The sequence below is a fragment of the Symphalangus syndactylus genome, chromosome 10 (genome assembly GCF_028878055.3).
Source record: "Symphalangus syndactylus isolate Jambi chromosome 10, NHGRI_mSymSyn1-v2.1_pri, whole genome shotgun sequence".
Taxonomy (NCBI): Eukaryota; Metazoa; Chordata; class Mammalia; order Primates; family Hylobatidae; genus Symphalangus; species Symphalangus syndactylus.
Genome location: NC_072432.2, coordinates 5756485 through 5775194, shown reverse-complemented (window position 1 = coordinate 5775194; position 18710 = coordinate 5756485). Strand labels below are relative to the sequence as shown.

General features: G+C 51.8%; 1 protein-coding gene across 8 annotated transcripts in view; it reads left to right on the top strand.

Moving 5' to 3' along the window:
- DIP2C (disco interacting protein 2 homolog C) overlaps positions 1-18710 on the top strand; it is a 404917-nt gene that overhangs the window by 316336 nt on the left and 69871 nt on the right. For all 8 annotated transcript variants that reach the window (XM_055296324.2, XM_055296321.2, XM_055296318.2 and 5 more), the window contains 6 exons: positions 1575-1783; positions 2853-2967; positions 3473-3674; positions 9748-9857; positions 11419-11499; positions 18355-18478. In XM_055296324.2, the coding sequence (XP_055152299.1) occupies positions 1575-1783; positions 2853-2967; positions 3473-3674; positions 9748-9857; positions 11419-11499; positions 18355-18478 (841 nt within the window). The remainder of the gene's footprint in view (positions 1-1574; positions 1784-2852; positions 2968-3472; positions 3675-9747; positions 9858-11418; positions 11500-18354; positions 18479-18710) is intronic.

The following is an 18710-nucleotide window of genomic DNA, read 5'->3' as shown; positions in this document are numbered from 1 at the left end:
ACCGTCTGTGGCTCTGTCTCCAAACAGCCCCTGCCAGGTGCATAGTGATAGACGTGGAATGTAAGATCCATTTTCAACAAGATGTGTTTATATTAATGAAAATGATGGCACTTTACCACTTTTTATCACTTTTGATAAATTTGTTTTATCAGCATTGTTCTGATCTTATAACCAGTGTTTAAAAGAATAAGCATGATTTCTTAAAAAAGGATCCTTTTTGTTACTTTTCTCACTTTTACTGTGAAAAGTGGATCATGAGGGAACGTGCACTTGTGTACGTGAAGGGCCTCGCCTGGGGAAGCCAACTGGAGCCCCTTTACGGCCCCTTGGCCTGGGTTAGATGTGGCCAGGTATGAACCTGTGAGAACTTGAGCACACGTGTATGTAACGATCTCAGTGACACAAGCAAGTATGTATGTGGTGTACACAGATGCGTGTGTAATGTGCATGCATGGGGCGTGTGCACAGATGTGCTGTGTAACGAAGGGGTCAGACACATGTTCAGTGCTGCAACTCAGAACTCTTATCTTTTTACCAAGTAGGTCCTGGCCTTAGAAGTAGCACAACATTTAAGCTATATGAAAGAAAATACAAATTGTTTGGGGATAAGTTTCCTAAATGTTTAAAACTTTTGGTTGTTGTTGAAACAGGGTCTTGCTCTGTCACTCAGGCTGGGGGGCAGTGGCACCATCACAGCTCACTGCAGCTTCAAACTCCTGGGCTCAAGCCATCTTCCTGCCTCAGCCTCTGAGTAGCTGGGACTACAGGCATGTGCCACCACACCTGAATAATTAAAAAAAAATTCTTGTGTACATATTCGGTCTCATGCTGTTGTCCAGGCTGATCTGAAACTCTGGCCTCAAGCAATCCTCCCATCTTAGCCTCCTAAAGTGCCGGGATTACAGGCATGAGCCACTGTTCCTGGTCTAAATGTTGGGAACTTTGGATGTGGCTGAACAGATGTTACAATACCTGTCCATGATAGCTTTCTTGAATGTGAATTCAACTTTCTAAAATATCCCTCGAAACTGAGCTAGATATAAATCTAAATAAAAACCCCATCTCCGTTTCTCTGATTTATCTACAAGGGTGGAGGAAAAGAGGTTTAGAGTTTGAACTGATTTGATTTGCTTCCTTAATATTTTTCTTTTCAGCATACTTCCAACAAGGGCAAATAACATTTTATGAATGGAGATTACTTTAAAACTAACATACGTTGTTTAAAATGTACCTTAACTCTTCACTAGTCTTTTATATTGTGGTTTTGTAAACAAAGCAATCAGTTGTTGCTGATTGGCCTCCTGTGAGACTTCTGGGTGTTACCTGTTCAGGGTTCAGAGGCAGGAGGCTCCAGCAGGTGAGTGGAGGTGCAGGAATGGATGGGGTCCTGCTGAGGTGGGCGGGAAGTGCTTTTCTGCCTCGAAGACTGTTGGCCACCAGTGGTCACTGTGACCTCGGCCCTCGGGCAGGGTTGCTGGGATGAAAGGCAGAGCTTAAGCAAAGCAGGTGCTGTGCTCGCAGGAGAAGCGGTGTGACCACGTGAACGGTGGCCTGATGGACCCTGTTTCTCCCAGGTGTTTCCCATGACAAGCTCCGGGGCTCCGATCAGTGAATATCCGTTCATAAGGACAGGCCTGCTGGGGTTCGTGGGTCCCGGGGGTCTCGTCTTCGTGGTGGGCAAGATGGACGGCCTCATGGTGGTCAGCGGGCGCAGGCACAATGCCGACGACATCGTGGCCACCGCGCTGGCTGTGGAACCCATGAAGTTTGTCTACAGGGGAAGGTCAGTGGTGTTCTGCAAATCAAGCATATGGTTTCCAGTCGGCCACACTTTTTATGTGGCTTTGAAGGGTTGAAAGTTGCACAGATTCCTTAAATGTATTGTGTCTCGGTTTCCTCTTCCGTATAATTGAAACAACTGGACTCTGACCTCTGAGATTTAACCTAGTTCTGAATGTCTAAGATTTTATAGAAATTCCCTGAGCCCCATAAATATATTTCCACTGAACTTCCCCTCTAATAGAAATATGCATTAGAAAACTTATTTCTGATAAATAACTGCACAAATTAAAGATCCAGATATCCATCGTGGAGCGGGTTGGAGAGACCCAGGGATAACGGTTGAGTCACAGACTTGCGTGAGCGCAGAAGCTCGACACCTCCCCGCGCTACCGCAGTTTTCTTCTTCCCTGCCTTGCCTGGTGCACAGTGGAGGCTCCGTCATGAAATAAGTTGCTGTGGTTCCTGAGTTTTTGCCAACCTGGAGGAAGTCATAAAGTGTTTTAGAGCCTTTTTTCAGTTTGGAAGCTGATGGGAGCAGGAAGTAGATACCTGGATATGATGTTGCCGCCTTTGAATTATCTTTAAAGCTACAACCTCTTTGTAAAAAACAGTTTACTGGAGGTGACTGTGCTGTGCTGACGGTATAAGGCACATACACTTAGCAGAAAACCACTGGTTCTGAAACAGCAAATTTCTACTGATTTGGAGACCATTAACTTCACAGGTGCAAACTTGAGCTATGAAGGGTGTGACTCTAAATTTCAGCAGGTCTGATCATTGCACATTTGCCCCTCTGTAGTGAAAGGCATAACCTGGTCACCAGAGCCCGCAGGTGCTGTGTGTGGCCTCCGTGGGAATTAGGGTGACCTTGCCTCAGCAGCATCCCTGGGCGCCTCCCACAGCTCTTCCCGTAATGAGTGTGGGGAAACTCGGAAGCACAGCTGCCATTTTGAAGTCATAGTTGGAGCTGTCACTCACTAGCGATGGTTATGGAGGCCCCGATCGCGGAGGGAGGGCGGGCTACATGAGCGTCCCCAGTGCGTGCTCACCACGCTCCTGTGTCCCCGCAGGATAGCCGTGTTCTCAGTGACCGTGCTGCACGATGAGAGGATCGTGATCGTGGCTGAGCAGAGGCCTGACTCCACGGAGGAGGACAGTTTCCAGTGGATGAGCCGCGTGTTGCAGGTTGCCCTCCCTCGCCGTGGGCACTGGTCCCTTCTGTCTTGTTTCTGGCCTCCTTACTTCATTCAGATCATGGCGTGACCAGCTGTGGCTTTGCCCATGGGGTGGCCCTTTTTCCCTTCCCTTCATTTGATCAGGAATTACATCAAATGTCCAGAAACTAGCTGAGCAGATCGAGGGTGTAGGGACCAGGAATTTGCACAGCTGGTTCTTACCGGACACCTTGGGGAGGTCAAAGTAAGCCTCTTGTTTGATCTTGAGAACATGTTATCTTTTCTCCAAAGTTCCTTTTTTACTGTGTATGGTCTTCCACAAGCCCTGGGTAACATTATTCAGCTTTGGTGAGTTTAGTAAGAAAACCCTTTCTCTTACCATGGCGTTTTTACACTGGGAACCGTGCTTACACTGCACAGACTTCTGTGTATTGTGGATCACATTTTGCATAATATAAATATGTACTGTTTATACTTCCTATCGTAACATGATTTCCTCTTTCCTAACTTTCTAGGCGATTGACAGTATACATCAAGTTGGAGTTTATTGCCTGGCCTTGGTGCCAGCAAACACCCTCCCCAAAACCCCGCTTGGTGGGATCCATTTGTCAGAAACAAAACAGCTTTTTCTGGAGGGCTCTCTGCACCCCTGCAATGTCCTAATGTGCCCCCACACCTGCGTCACAAACTTGCCTAAGCCTCGACAGAAGCAGCCAGGTATGTGCACCACCTGGGCAGCTTGTGAGGTGCGGGAGTTCACCCAGGGCTGCTTGCGGGAAGCTGATGCTTGCAGGAAAGAAGTGGTTACCCCAAGAATAGAATGGGTGGGGGCAACTTGGATTCTGGTCTTCTGGCTGTAAATGCCTTGCTTTTATTCTCTGTAGGCTCAGAGGTGTTAGTGTGGTCGTCAGCGCACGTAACTTACTGCCTCTGTTCTCTCATAGCAAAAGCTCATTCTCCTGAAGGACACGGCCATGGTGCTCTCACTTTCTAAGCACGTCGGGTTCATATGTATTGTTGCTCCTTCATTTCTGACCTACTTTTTTTTTCTTATGTTGTAGATTTCCTTAAATATTCTTCCTCCATTTTTTTCCCCCACACTGTTGTTCTCACGGTCCCTGGTTTTTATGATTGGAACAGTTTTTTTTTTCCCCCACGCTGTTGTTCTCGTGGTCCCTGGTTTTTATGATTGACAGTTTTTTTTCTAAACTGTTGTTCTTGCGGTCCCTGGTTTTTATGGTTGGCATGGGGAATGTGGAGTTGTAGGGGACAGTATCCATTTCACTACATTCTGTGGGTGCATGGCCTTCTGTTGGGAGCCACTCAAGCCATGGGCATCGTCCCTCAGGGAGTGCTCTGAAAGGGTGGAAAATGCTGCCTCTGTCTGCTGCCTGTGGACATAAACAGCCTTGTGAAGGACACGGAGGCAGTTGCTCTCCCCAGGCTGTTTCTGTAGTATGAAGATTTGTAACCGTGTCAGCACTCTCCAGGGTATCCTCATTGTAAACTCTGAAGTGACCTGATCCTCTCTCCCCACTGTTTGATTCATTGTCAGACACTCTCCACCCAGCGACCCCAGGGGGTCCCAGCTGGGAAGCAGTTCAGTAGCTGGTGGAGACGGGGGTTCAGACACGTGTTTATGGAAGGGAGGATCCTTTGCAAATACAAAGGTGTAATGACTCCACAGCTACAGGGCTCGGCTCACCTGAGCCAAATGTCGAGAAGCCCAGCGACTGGGAAAACCCAGGCGAGAGAGAGCAGCCAGCAGCCTCGTGCTGAGGAAAACCCAGTGGGGAGACAGAGCCAGCAGCCTCATGCTGAGGTCAGGAAAACCCAGTGGGGAGACACAGCCAGCAGCCTCGTGCCGAGGAAAACCCAGTGGGGAGACACAGCCAGCAGCCTCCCACTGCGGTCAGGAGGCCTGCAGAAAGCCCTCCTCCTTAGGAGTTTAGCTGGGGAATAGTGGCCCAGGAGATTGGAAATCTTTTTACTCTAACACTGTACTTCCTTAAATGAAGCTTCATGTGATCGATAACTTTAAAGAAAGAAAATAATATATATATTTAGTGTCTCATCTGTTTATGCTAAACTGAAAGGTTACATAATTTTGTGTCTTTAAAAAGCTTTTTAACAAATATTAACTGGCAGAGCTGAGGCCCCATGAGTTGCCCACAGATTCGTCTTTCTCTGCCAAGGGCCTAATACGCAGCTTAGCAGACACCCCACTCCAGGGCCTCAGCTTCGAACCACAGAGAGGATATTGGGCTGGATGATTTCTAAGGCCCCTTCGAATACACATTTAAAATGACCCTGACAATAAGTAGCCATTATCGGAAGCCAAAGCAAACATGCCTTGAGGCCATTTGTGATTGACGGTGCTCTGAGATGCTGGAAACAGAGACAGCCTATTGACAAGCAAATTGCCTTTCTTACTGGAGGAATTCATATTTACTCAATGGCACTGTGTACCCTCAGATTATCTTATTTGAGCACAAAAGTATTAAGAGACCTTTAACTCATCAGCTGAGCTGGCAAAAATATTACAGTTACAAAACAAGGTACAATTCCACAGCTTTAAAGCTCCCTGGGAATATTGCCCCAGAATAGCAGGAGGAGTCTGCTGAGGAATGGCCAGAGCCCAGCGCCTGGGAAGGGCTTGCCTCCCTCTTGGGATCTGTGTGTCTTGCTGCCGTCTTTGAGATAAAACTCCCGCCCTGTGCCCTGAGCGAGTTTGCCAAGCATTGCGTGGTAGGATATTTGATAATACCAGCAATGCGGCTGCCGACTTGCAGACGGGTGAATCCATTAATGGGAGAGGGAAGAGAGAAGAGATGTGAGCCTGAAATACACGTTTTGGGATTCCTCTCAACTCTGTAGCTTAAGTGGCGAGACTGTGATATACCCTGGGGGCATCTGGGACATGCCCACCTCTCTTCAACAGGGGACTGTCAGCTGCTGCCAAGAACAGACTTTGAGAGTGAGGTGCAGCTAGAAGGCCTCTGCCTCCCAGGAACGGTCAGGAAAACTGAGTCCCTGAGTCTGCGTGGGGAGGCATTCAAGGTCCCAAACTTCCGTTCAGAGAATGCATGTGGAGATGAGGGAAGGTCTTCACGTAGCAGACGGGTACAAAATAAGGCTCCACAAAAGCCTGATCTCTCCTCAAAAGCTCACTTTCCCTACCCCAGTCTGAATTCTTAAAAACATTACGGGAAACCTTGGAACCCATTTAGGCCAGTTTCCAAGTTGACTTCTTAGAAGAGCCATCTCATCTTGCCCAGCATCAGTCACCAAGGAGAAGGCTCAGAGCTTCATCAGCCAGGCGTGGTGGCTCACGCCTGTGGTCCCAGCAATGTGGGAGGCTGGGATGGGAGAATCACTGGAGCTCAGGACTTCAAGACCAGCCTGGGCAACATAGTCAGATTCTGTCTCAAAAGAAAATCTGTTAAAGATGCTTCATTCAGAAGATGTTTCTATCTGGTAGAGATAGAGGATGTGCAGCGGGTGAATGAGGGTCTCCCGGGTGTTGTGTTCTGAGATCGTGCAGGGGCTCCCAGGTGTTCGGAGATCACACAGGGGCAATTGTTCCCACCACGGGGCAGCTCCCTTCCTTCCAGCGCCTGACAAATTCTTTTGCTAAATGTGAAAAGGCTATTCATCTTCCATACTTCATTAAGAACTAAGAAAAGAAATTCAGTCTGTTCACAACTATGATGTGAAAATTCAAAAATGATTTGCTGAGTGTGGAAGGCATCTTACTGTTACATGGAGTCCAGACTCAAGGCTCCTACACATTGCCTAATACCCAACGCACCGGCAGGCAGCAACCCAGACCATTCTCCTCCCGATTTCAATCCTGGCTGAAGTGCCCTGCCTTCTCCTATGCAGCTGTGATAAGTGGAATCATTTCTGGCAGCCTGCATTCGAAATGGATGGCTGTGCATCTGTAGAGAGCCGGTGGCCCTGCTCTCCCTGGGGGCCGGCCAGAGGACGTCAGGCCCTGCGTGCCTTGTTCTGGTGCCACCATTTCTGTGAGCTTTTTGGGAAGCCAAGGGACTCGGTGGTGGCTGTCACGATGACGGGCTCCTCCGAAGCCTCATTCTGTGCCACTGCCCCGTCAGCTGCATCTGGGCACGTGTCTGTTTTTGACACTACAGTGAGCAATCTGCTTCCCCATCAGCTGCATCTGGGCACATGTGTCTGTCTTTGACATGGCAACGAGCAACCTGCTTAGCCATAGCTCTGCTTGTGCAGTAACTAATGCAGCATGTGGCCTGGCTTAGAAACCTGTTGCTTGACCTTTATCGGGAATTTAAGAATTTGATTTAATAGTAGCCTTCAAACCAAAGATTAGGCACAAATTGATAATGTCATCATTATTTCACATGCAATTCTTTTGGTAAACATTCTTTTACTCTCCCTGCTTCCTCTGCCCCCCCCGCCCCTCTCCCATCCCACCCATCCCCCATCTTCCATCCCCCATCTCCCCTCCCCTGTCTCCCATTCCCCTCTTCCCACCCCTTCCCCTCCCCCCCTTCCCACCCCTTCCCCTCCCCCCCTTCCCACCCCTTCCCACCCCTTCCCCTCCCCCCCTTCCCACCCCTTCCCCTCCCCCCCTTCCCACCCCTTCCCCCCCTTGCCACCCCTTCCCCCGCTTGCCACCCCTTCCCCTACCCCTCTTCCCCTACCCCTCTTCCCACCCCTTCCCCCTTCCCCTCCCCCTCTTCCCACCCCTTCCCCTCCCCCTCTTCCCACCCCTTCCCCTCCCCCTCTTCCCACCCCTTCCCCCTTCCCCTCCCCCTCTTCCCACCCCTTCCCCCTTCCCCTCCGCCTCTTCCCACCCCTTCCCCCTTCCCCTCCGCCTCTTCCCACCCTTTCCCCTTCCCCTCCCCCTCTTCCCACCCCTTCCCCCTTCCCCTCCCCCCTCTTCCCACCCCTTCCCCTCCCCCTCTTCCCACCCCTTCCCCTCCCCCCTCTTCCCACCCCTTCCCTTCCCCCTTCCCCTCCCCCCCTTCCCACCCCTTCCCCTCCCCCCTTCCCCTCCCCCCCTTCCCACCCCTTCCCCTCCCCCCTTCCCACCCCTTCCCCTCCCCCCTTCCCCTCCCCCCCTTCCCACCCCTTCCCCTCCCCCCCTTCCCACCCCTTCCCCTTCCCCCTTCCCCTCCCCCCTCTTCCCACCCCTTCCCCTTCCCCCTTCCCCTCCCCCCTCTCCCCACCCCTTCCCCTCCCCCCTCTTCCCACCCCTTCTCCCCTTCCCCTCTCCCCTCTTCCCACCCCTTCTCCCCTTCCCCTCTCCCCTCTTCCCACCCCTTCTCCCCTCTCCCCTCTCCCCTCTTCCCACCCCTTCCCCCCTTCCTCTCTCCCCCCTTCCCTCTCCCCTCTCCTTCCCCCCTTCCCCTCTCCCCACCCCTTCCCCCCTTCCCCTCTCCCCGCCCCTTCCCCCCTTCCCCTCTCCCCTCTTCCCACCCCTTCCCCCCTTCCCCTCTCCCCACCCCTTCCCCCCTTCCCCTCCCTTCCCCCCTTCCCCTCTCCCCTCTTCCTACCCCTTTCCCCCTTCCCCCCTTCCCCTCTCCCCTCCTCCCATCCCTTTCCCCCTTCCCCTCTCCCCTCCTCCCATCCCTTTCCCCCTTCCCCCCTTCCCCTCCTCACCCCTTTCCCCCTTCCCCTCCTCACCCCTTCCCCCTCTTCCCCTCCTCACCCCTTTCCCCCCTTCCCCTCCTCACCCCTTCCCCTCCTCACCCCTTTCCCCCCTTCCCCTCCTCACCCATTTCCCCCCTTCCCCTCCTCACCCCTTTCCCCCCTTCCCCTCCTCACCCCTTTCCCCCCTTCCCCTCCTCACCCCTTTCCCCCCTCCTCCTTCCCCCCTCCCCCCCTCCTCACCCCTTTCCCCCCTCCTCCTTCCCCCCTCCCCCCCTCCTCACCCCCTCCCCCCCTCCTCACCCCTTTCCCCCTTCCCCCTTCCCCCTTCCGCCTTCCCCCCTTCCCCCTTCCCCCTTCCCCCTTCCGCCTTCCCCCCTTCCCCCTTCCCCCTTCCGCCTTCCCCCCTTCCCCCTTCCCCCTTCCGCCTTCCCCCCTTCCCCCTTCCCCTCTCCTCCTTCTTCCTTCCCCCTTCCCCTCTCCTCCTTCTTCCTCCCCCCTTCCCCCAGTTGGTAGTCACCTCATGGCTTGTGGTGAACTAAAAAGGAACTTGACTTTATGACAGCCCTTGGTTTATTCTTCCACAGCTCACTGTGGGCCTGACAGAACCTAAGACCTTTTCAGTCAGTAAAACATACCGAGAAGCGACTCTATCCTGCCCCGTCCACCGTATCGCCCTCTGCCTCCACCCCACGACATTCGTATGTGCAATGTCCACTGTCTGTCTGTCTGTCCGCTGTCAGCTGTCAGGTGTGTGGATCCCAGAGAACTCGAACAGACGGGAGCCACAGGTCTCTGCAGTGAGACAAATCCTGGCTTTTAGTTCTGTGTGTGTCTTCCGTTTTATTTTTTACAATCGTGGCCGTGAGTGCGGGCACCCGGGGCTCTCACACTAACTGGAAAGTCAGGCGTGGGCTTGGAGGGCCTCCGGGGAGCTTCAGGGATGATCAAAACATCGTTTCTGAAGAACCTGACCAGGGCTTGTTACACTCCCCTTCACAATCATTTGATTTCGTTGAATCTCTGTTCTTAGAAGGTTTATTCAAAGCCAGGTCTTTCTAGAAGTTTTCCGAGAGTAAGGTCTTTACCAAGGTGGGAGGTCAAGTCTAAGGAATTTCTCTTTTGTTTCCTCAAGGCCGTGTCTGTTTCTTTCCAGAAATTGGCCCCGCCTCTGTGATGGTGGGGAACCTGGTCTCTGGGAAGAGAATCGCCCAGGCCAGCGGCAGAGACCTGGGTCAGATCGAAGATAACGACCAGGCCCGAAAGGTAGGAGCTGGGTCCCCGACTCTCCCCGACCCTCCCCAACCTTCCCCGACCTTCCCCGACAGTCCCCGACCGTCCCCGACCTTCCCCGACCTTCCCCGACCGCCCCCGACCTTCCCCGACCTTCCCCGACCGTCCCCGACCTTCCCCGACCGTCCCCGACCTTCCCCGACCGTCCCCGACCTTCCCCGACCGTCCCCGACCGTCCCCGACCGTCCCCGACCGTCCCCGACCTTCCCCGACCTTCCCCGACTGTCCCCGACCCTCCCCGACTCCCCCCGACCCACCCCGACCCTCCCCGACTCTCCCCGACCTTCCCCGACCTTCCCCGACCTTCCCCGACCCTCCCCGACTCTCCCCGACTTTCCCCGACCTTCCCCGACAGTCCGCAACGTCCCGCGCTGGTGGTGGACCACCACTGCCGATCTTCTTTTATTCTACCTGTCCTCTCCTGCAAGATACCATATAGTTTCATAAGAAAAATGTGTTTATAGGAGATACAAAGTTTCAGAAAATGTCACAGCGATGCAGAAATCGGTGAGGGGTGCCCGATCCCACGACTCGCAGGACCGAGGCAAATGTCTGGAAGCCCTTGTCCCGCACACGGTCCGCCGAACTACTCCTTTCTAGTTTCCCCACCAGCCCGGATTCCAAGCCCACCCTGCCCACAGCAGCTTGCAGCAAGGCTTCTGTCCTGTGCTCTTTGGACTCTAAGAAGCAGTTCAAAACCCAGGTTAGGGGGCCAGGCCTCCTGACAGTGGCGTTAGAAGCCGTGGGAGAAACTCCCGAGGCCCAGACTTTGCACAGTGTGCCGTGTGTGTCCACGGTCCGCATTAGAACCGTTCGGCCTTGAGAACGCTCAGGGTTCACCCACAGGTCCTGTTTCCCGCAGCCGAAAGTGTCCCCTTGTGTGTGGCCCATTAGGAAATGGGGCAAAATCAGCGCCGTGAAATACCGATGAAACGGATGAAGCCTTATCTGTGGGTTTTTCTGTACCCTGATGTGAAATAAGGCTGCCCCTTTTACTGTGGACCACATCAGTAGCACACATGTGGTTTGTATAATGTATGGCTTCATGCCATCAGGATATTGCCATTCTAGAAAGCTAAATTTATTAGATCCCGCTTTTTAAAACCGGATAGATCTGATTCTCTCACTGTAGCCACTGAAATCCACTTTGCATCTTCTGGAAGCCCCCAGGAGAAGGGATTTCCGTGCAGGCTGCTCCTGCCTATGAGGGAAATGGTTCCCATCCTTGGGCAGACTTTCAGAAAACTTCTCAAACCAGGGTGCAGCACCAGCCCTTTGCTTTGTGACTCTGACTCGGGTGCTGTGCATCTAAGTCCCTGCAGGAACAAAGCTGTGGGCACTTGCTTGTCCTGTGGTCATGTGTGATGGGGATTTTCCCAGCATGCATGTCTTTTACTCCCTGCAGAGAAGCACGCGGTTTTAAGACCCAAAGCCCTCAGCCTCTATGGGTTTGAGTATCCAGGTTGCCCCACCTCAGCCCGCACAGCCTGATCTGACCGCACAGCCTGATCCTCACGCCCGTGTTCTGTTCCAGTTCCTGTTCCTCTCGGAGGTCTTGCAGTGGAGAGCACAGACCACCCCGGACCACGTCCTCTACACGCTGCTCAACTGTCGGGTGAGGCGCGGAGCTGGCGTTTCCACTGGCCTCAAGGGGCCTAGCCTGGTTCCTGGGAGCGCTCCTGCTTCTTTCTTTCTGACTCAATCCTTTTGCTTCAGTCTTATGCGAATTCTTTTTACGTTTTGCTATTTTGACTAATGAGACTTTTGTACCTAGGGATTGCTTTTAAACGTAACCATTTGTGCAGTTATTTACACCTATTTGTGTGTACAGATATTTTAGCACCCTATTTACAATATTTCTCCCCCAAAATTAGTAATTAATGATATCTGCAAGAGAGAAATCGTAAGTCTATGAGATATTTGCATTTTTATTTTGATTACTAAACTAGTTTTTGTTTTGTGTTTTGAGAGAGTCTCCCTCTGTTGCCCAGGCTAGAGTTCAGTGGCTCAATCTCCACTCACTGCAACCTCCACCGCCCTGGTTTAAGCGATTCTCGTGCCTCAGCCTCCGAGTAGCTGGGACTATAGGCGCCCACCACCACATCTGGCTAATTTTTGTGTTTTTAGTAGAGATGGGGTTTCACCATGTTGGCCAGGCTGGTCTTGAACTCTTGGCCTTGAGTGATCCACCTGCCTTGGCCTCCCAGAATGCTGGGATTACAGGTGTGAATCACCGCACCGAGCCCTAAGCCACTTTTTTATACACCAGAAGTTGTTTATTGCAGACTCAAGAATGAAAATCATTTCCACTTTGTAATTAAAGTTCCTGTTTACACTTTACATGAGAAAACCACACTCATCAAATATTGTTCCATAGTAGTACTTAAGAGTAAGGCATTAAACAAGCTAATACTATTAACAATAAAAATTAAATGCAAAAATCTTAATATGCTTGTTGCTACTTTTTACCATGGAAATAAAGCTTGAAAAATGGGTGAAAAATGTAAGTCTTCTTGACAAGTATAGGTACTTGCAACTCTTCGAAAAGTCATGGCTGTTTAGAATTGCTAAATATCAAAATCTTAGTGTGTGAAGCAGCGGATTGAAGACAAAAGGAAATTCCAGCAGCATCACAAAATTATTCCCCGACTCTCTGGTTTGAGTTTCATTTATCAGACCATTCTCTGCACATGGTTTGGTTCATAGGCACAACCTCTCCTCCTCCTCTGCCGGAGAAGTGCGCGTCGTCTTGACATTGTCACAGATGCTGAGTTGATCCCAGCCATCGGTCGTTCACTGCATCTGCTCAAGACGGTTTCCCAGGAAGAGGCTTTAAAACCAGGAAGGCCTGTTTCTGCCACCTCCTTCTGGCCCTCGCTCACTGGCGCCGTGATGGAGCCCCTGCCCCACGCTGACAGCTCAGGTGTGGGGGCCGGAGATCTTGAGGACCAGAGTTGCTGTGGGTCCCTGTATCTGAAATGCCTACTTTCGGCTTTTCATCTTTCTCCACTGGACCCTTCCTCAGCCTGTGAATATGGATGATACCCCCTTTGCTAACCCGATCGCCAGGTTCACCGGCCTTGGGTGCTGTCTTGATTTCCTGCCCATCTCCGCTTCTCTGGCTCTTTGTCCTCTCCAAGTAGTGTTTCTCCTGTAAACTGCTTGTGACTTCTCGTTCCTCTTTCCCTGTGTCTTGGAGGTTCTCTAGAGACTTCCAATATCACCTCCAACGTGGTGACCTAAATCTGCAGCACTAACTCCAGTCTCCTTCGGCACCTCAGATCCCTTCTGCTGAAAGTGCTTCCTCCCTCCCCTAATTTCCTCACAGAGGTGGCTACCCCTCTGCAAGCTGCAAGCAGTCAGGGGCGGAGTCAGCTCTCAGTCTCCCTGAATCCCTGCCCCGATGTTGCCTGACACGTTGCTCCCGTGTGTGGGGGTTGCACGAGCGTGTGTCCAGTAATCTAGAGGTATTGATGGGCAGCTCAAGAAGTAGTAGACTCCCATATACGCAAAGATTCAGAAATGATTTGGGTACGTTCATGGGCAACATGTACCATCAGGAGGAGGAAAATAGAGCTGTGCCTGATTTGGGGAAGATCCCTCAGATTGTTTGCTGGGTGGTGCCACGGTCCTGGACTTGGCATCTGGTCTGTCTGGCCCTGTGGACAGCCCTGTGCCCCTGAGCACCTGTGGTCACCTGCATAGCTGGATGCTGGATCTTCAGGGAAAATGTGTTTCCCGGAAATGACTCAGGTTCTCTAAAAAGGGCTTTATTAGAATCAACTGCAAATCCGATGGGGGCCAGATGTAGGGATCAGAGCCATGAGTGATGTCTTTTCCTTGGAGGTGTGACCTGTTTCCAAGGCTCGCTGGACATAGAGGCAGGCACACTTGAGCTATCGCTTGTGTTATTTTGCACCAAGCCTCAGATCAGGCATGTGTCCTTCTCCCCTCTGCTGCCTCATATGCACACTCAGAGATGCTCGGCCCGGACCAAGGTAGCAGCATCGTCCTCACGGCATTCTTGGTGTCATCCCCACCTAAATCAGCTTCCCTGTTCAGCACCGTCCAACGGAAACACAGTGCACGCCACATACAGAATCACGCATTTTCTAAAAGCAAGATTTTAAAAAGGAAGAAGAAACAGATGAAATTCATTCCAGTGATGAATCACTCCACACACCGTAAGTGTCCGTTCAGCACGTACACCGGCTGCCCAGCCACTGCTTCCATGAAAGATGCACGTTTCTGCTGATTATGAATTTGGCCCCATCTTGCTGGCCATGTAGTCACAAGCTGATTTAAAGTGGTGGAGGCTGGGCACCATGGCTCACGCCTGTAATCCCAGCACTTTGGGAGGCTGAGGCGGATGGATCATTTGAGGTTGGAAGTTTGAGACCAGCCTGGCCAACATGGTGAAACCCCATTTCTACTAAAATACAAAAAAAATAGCTGGGTGTCTTGGCACATCCCTGTAATCCCAGCTACTTGGGAGGCTGAAGCACGAGAGTCGCTTGAACCTGGGAGGCGGAGGTTGTAGTGAGCCAAGATCACGCCACTGCACTCCAACCTGGGCGACAGAGCGAGACTATCTCGAAAAAAATTAAATGGTTGAACCAATGGGTTTGCAGCCAACTCTTTTGACCTTTTTTAACTTGTACCTTCTTTAGAATTTTAAAATATAAATTAAGTTTGGCTTTTTATTTCTTTTTTTTTTCAAGTTATTTAATGTGAAACGTTAAAATGGTCCCAAGTTTACAGAAACTGACACTGAATGTGTCTCCTTAGACAGGAGCAGACTCTTTGTTTCCCTGTGTGCCCCTTCGGTCATGCTGCCCTCCCAGCACTTCCGTGGGGGAAAAGCCAGCCCTCATTTCTCTGGTGAAATTGATTTTACCTAGAACCTTCTTCGTAGCTGGTGGGTTTCAGGATGGAAACCCCAGTGAATGTTGATGAGGATGCCAGAGAATGACGACTGGTACCTGCGGTGAATGGCTGAGGATGCCGGAGAATGACTGACTGTTACCTGCGGTGAATGGCTGTTGCTTTATGGGACACTCGCCGAGAATGCATCACATTCTGAACACCCAGTTCGTGAGAAAATGGAAAGTGCAAGCAAAAGTTAGTGGCATTTCTCCTGGGGTAGAGGCTGCATTAGGATTCCTGGGGAGTGAGGCTGAGGAAGAGTGTCACGTGTGTGGAGTTGCCCTGTGGTGTAGCTGTGTCCCGTTCAGCCACACCGGGTGGGGAAAGGCGGCAAGGAAGAAGGGAAACTGCTCAGCTGCTGCAGGTGCCTGGGGCTGCCAGCCTGCAACGTGAGCCAGGAGCGACTGTCCCTCTCAGCTAACGGTGGGGTCCAGGGTTCATTCACCTCGTCCTTTCCAGGCAAGAAAGGCGCCCACCTGGTTTGACCCATGGCCCTGCCCGGCCATGGAGCGAGGGGTGCCTGCTCACCTCCGACTGGCTGTGAAATCGTGTGCCTGTCTCCAGCACAGCACTATCTCAAGGGGTTTTTGAGGAATTTATTTTAAATCACCCTGTGAGCTGGCTTCAGGACCTAACACCCGAGAAGGGCGCCGTCCTCATGGAGCGTGACTGGAAGCTTTGCTGTTTGTTTTTATGTCAGCCCTGAAAGACGTCAACCAGCATTGAGAAAATTGTGTTTCACAAGGTTATCAAAGATAAAGGACAGCATGCATGTTACTCATGCTTTGCAAGTACCCATAGGTGGGGATTTCTGTGCACCAGCATCAAAACATTTTCAAAGACACTCTTGGCTGCTGGCTGTGTCTCATCTGAGCCTCTCAAATCTCAGGACCCAGAATGTGGGCAAACCACAGGCTTTGTCATCTGACAGCGCAGTGGGTGTTTGATAGGGAATCAGCTTCAGCTCTCCAGAGATGGGGAAGAAACAGTTCCACAAGCTGAACAAACCAGACTGGGCGCCACTGCTGCAGGCAGACCTGGCATGAGAATGAGCTGTGGGGTGGGGGCTGAGCCAATTCTGCCGGGGCTCTTCTCTGAGACCCGTCCATGCTCACGGCGATGGGTGGTGTGCTGGTTTTCCTCATGCGAGACCTGCCCATGGAGTTGGGGTGGACCTGAATGGGTCCCATTAGCGCCCAGCCTGGCCGTGCTGAGTGTCTCTGTCCCATGTTCATTGAATAGCTCAGAGGACGTTGGCGGCAAGGAGCCGGTGGGCTGGTTGCTGTGAACAGGTGGCAAGGAACCCGTCTGAGACTAAATGCTCAGAGGAGCAGTCCAGTTTCGAAGGCCCCCAAATCTGACTTCTCAGCGGGATCTCCTGGACTCCAGCCCTGCGTTCCTTGTTGTCTCTGCCCATCTCTGCCGCCACCTGCTCTTGGGCTCTTCTACTTTAAATCAGTTTCTGTTTTCTTATTTTTTAGGTGTCCTCTAAGTGGGGAAATAATTAAGGAAAATGTGTAGGAAGAGAAGGTTGAATTCAGAGAAATGTAAGCTAACCCTCTCTTGCATGGAGGAGGCCAGCCACAGTCGGCAGGAAGGGTCTGAAGACCCACCGGGCAGTTACGTGGGCAGCCTCCCCGCAGCCCTGGCCCTGGTGCAGAGATCCCCAGGGAGAGTGCACTTTCCCCGCAGACCTCGCCGGGCTCATCGGCTGTCTTGTGGACGTTTTGTAGAGGTCAGGGTCTGGTGTTCACATCTTGATGCTTCCTGAGACATTCTCTTCCACTCCCACCACGTCCCGCCACGTGTTTCTGACACGGGCCCTTGAGCTGGGAGGCTGACGTGCTTTTCCCAGCGTCGCCGCGGAATAGCCCCAGACACTGTTCGTCCATGCGGCGCCCTCTTTGTTGCACTAACTCGGCTCCCTGCCAGCCCCTCTGGGCCTCTTTCCCTGCACCTGTGCTCTGAATGGCAGCGTCCGGTCCCCGACAGCCTTCTCAGGCTCGCCGCGTGCTCCATCCCCACACTCACGCATTCATCTTTGTAGCTGTGACTCACATAGGAATTCCTGGGCCGGGCATGATGGCTCACGCCTGTCATCCCAGCACTCTGGGAGGCCGAGGCAGGGGGATCATGAGGTCAGGAGTTCAAGACCATCCTGGCCAACACAGTGAAACCCTGTCTCTACTAAAAATACAAAAATTAGTTGGGCGTGTTGGTGTGCATCTGTAGTCCCAGCTGCCCAGGAGGCTGAGGCAGGAGAATGGGAGAATTGCTTCAACCGGGAGGCGGAGGTTGCAGTGAGCCGAGATCGCGCCACTGCACTCCAGCCTGGCGACACAGCAAGACCCCATCTCAAAAAAAAAAAATGCCTGAGCCCGAGTGTTCAGTTATTCTTTGGCTCTGGAGTCTTCCTGGCCTCGTGGACTGCAGTCCAGTTGCCCACTGCTTGAGGGAAGAGCCTCACCCTGTTAATAGCTGTGAGACAGAATCCAATCGTAAAGAAGAGGTTTTTAAATGACTGTAGAAGCAGTCTTCACATCTGAGAATGCTGCAAAGGAACTAGAACTATCAAGTGTGTCCTCAGGAAAAACTTGTTTTTGTTAGTTACGTGCTTATAATTTGCAATTTATTCACATTTTTCTTTATGGCTTAAATAGGCCAAGATGGGAAGATCACTTGAGGCCACGAGTTTGAGACCAGCCTGGACAACGTAGGGAGACCCCATCTCTACAAGAAATTTTTTTTTTTAATTAGCCAGGCACGATGGTGGCATCTGTAGTCCCAGCTACTCGGGGCTGAGGCAGCAGAATAGCTTGAGCCCAGCAGGTCCAGGCGGCAGTGAGCAGTGATCATGCCACTGCACTCCAGCCTGGGAGACAGAGACCCTGTCTCAATAAACAGTGAATCCCACACTCTTGCGATGTTTCTTGGTATTTATCTTGCAACTCACCTTCCCTCACAACCCTCCTGTAAGGTGTTTTCCTGCACAAATATGTTTTCTGTTTGTTTCTACATTAAAGTCTATGTGAAAATGCGTTTGATAGTTCTTTTCATTCCTTTAGGGTGTGTTTATTTATTTTGCTTTTGTTTTTTGCTTTCTGACTTCCTTGATTTTTGATGTGGTCTTTCTAAATTAAAATTTTTAATTAGTTTTTGGATGTGCAGGTGTACTAGGAATTCCCACTGCCCATGACAGTGACACAAGTCCCGGAATTGCCAGAGTTTTTTGTTCTCCTGTTTTTTAATTCACGTAATCATTTTTTAAAATATTGCTTGTTACCCTAAATATATCTAGATGCATCTTTGGTCTGCACTGCTTACCTAGTTGGAAGAAAATGGAGTTGACCTCTAATGTATATGTAGTTTTGGGGGAAGCTGAAAACGTTCTAAAATTGACTGTCATGTTGGTCGCACAGGTCTGTGCTTGTTCTAAAAACCAGTGACGTACGCTTCGCGTCAGTGAGTTGTATGACGCGTGCACTCTCTGCAAGCTGCTCTGCTGAAGGAATCTTATGCGCTTGTCCCTGTGATTGGCCCGCAGGGTGCGATAGCGAACTCACTGACCTGCGTGCAGCTGCACAAGAGAGCTGAGAAGATCGCCGTGATGCTGATGGAGAGGGGCCACCTTCAGGACGGCGACCACGTGGCCTTGGTCTACCCCCCAGGTACGGGCGCAGGGTGGGCTTCCCCTGAGAGGCGGCCGGCCGGTCAGCCGCAGTGCAAGGAGGTCCCTCACACCCGCCGGTGCCTGAGCCGAGGGCGGCGTGATGGCCAGGAGTCTGCACTGTATCCAGCTGGATGCTAACCGGCCCGTTTGTGTCTGGCTACGACCACTCACAGGCACCCGCCGCATGTGCTACTGTTAGAGGCTTCGATAAAGTGACGTTTTCAAAGACT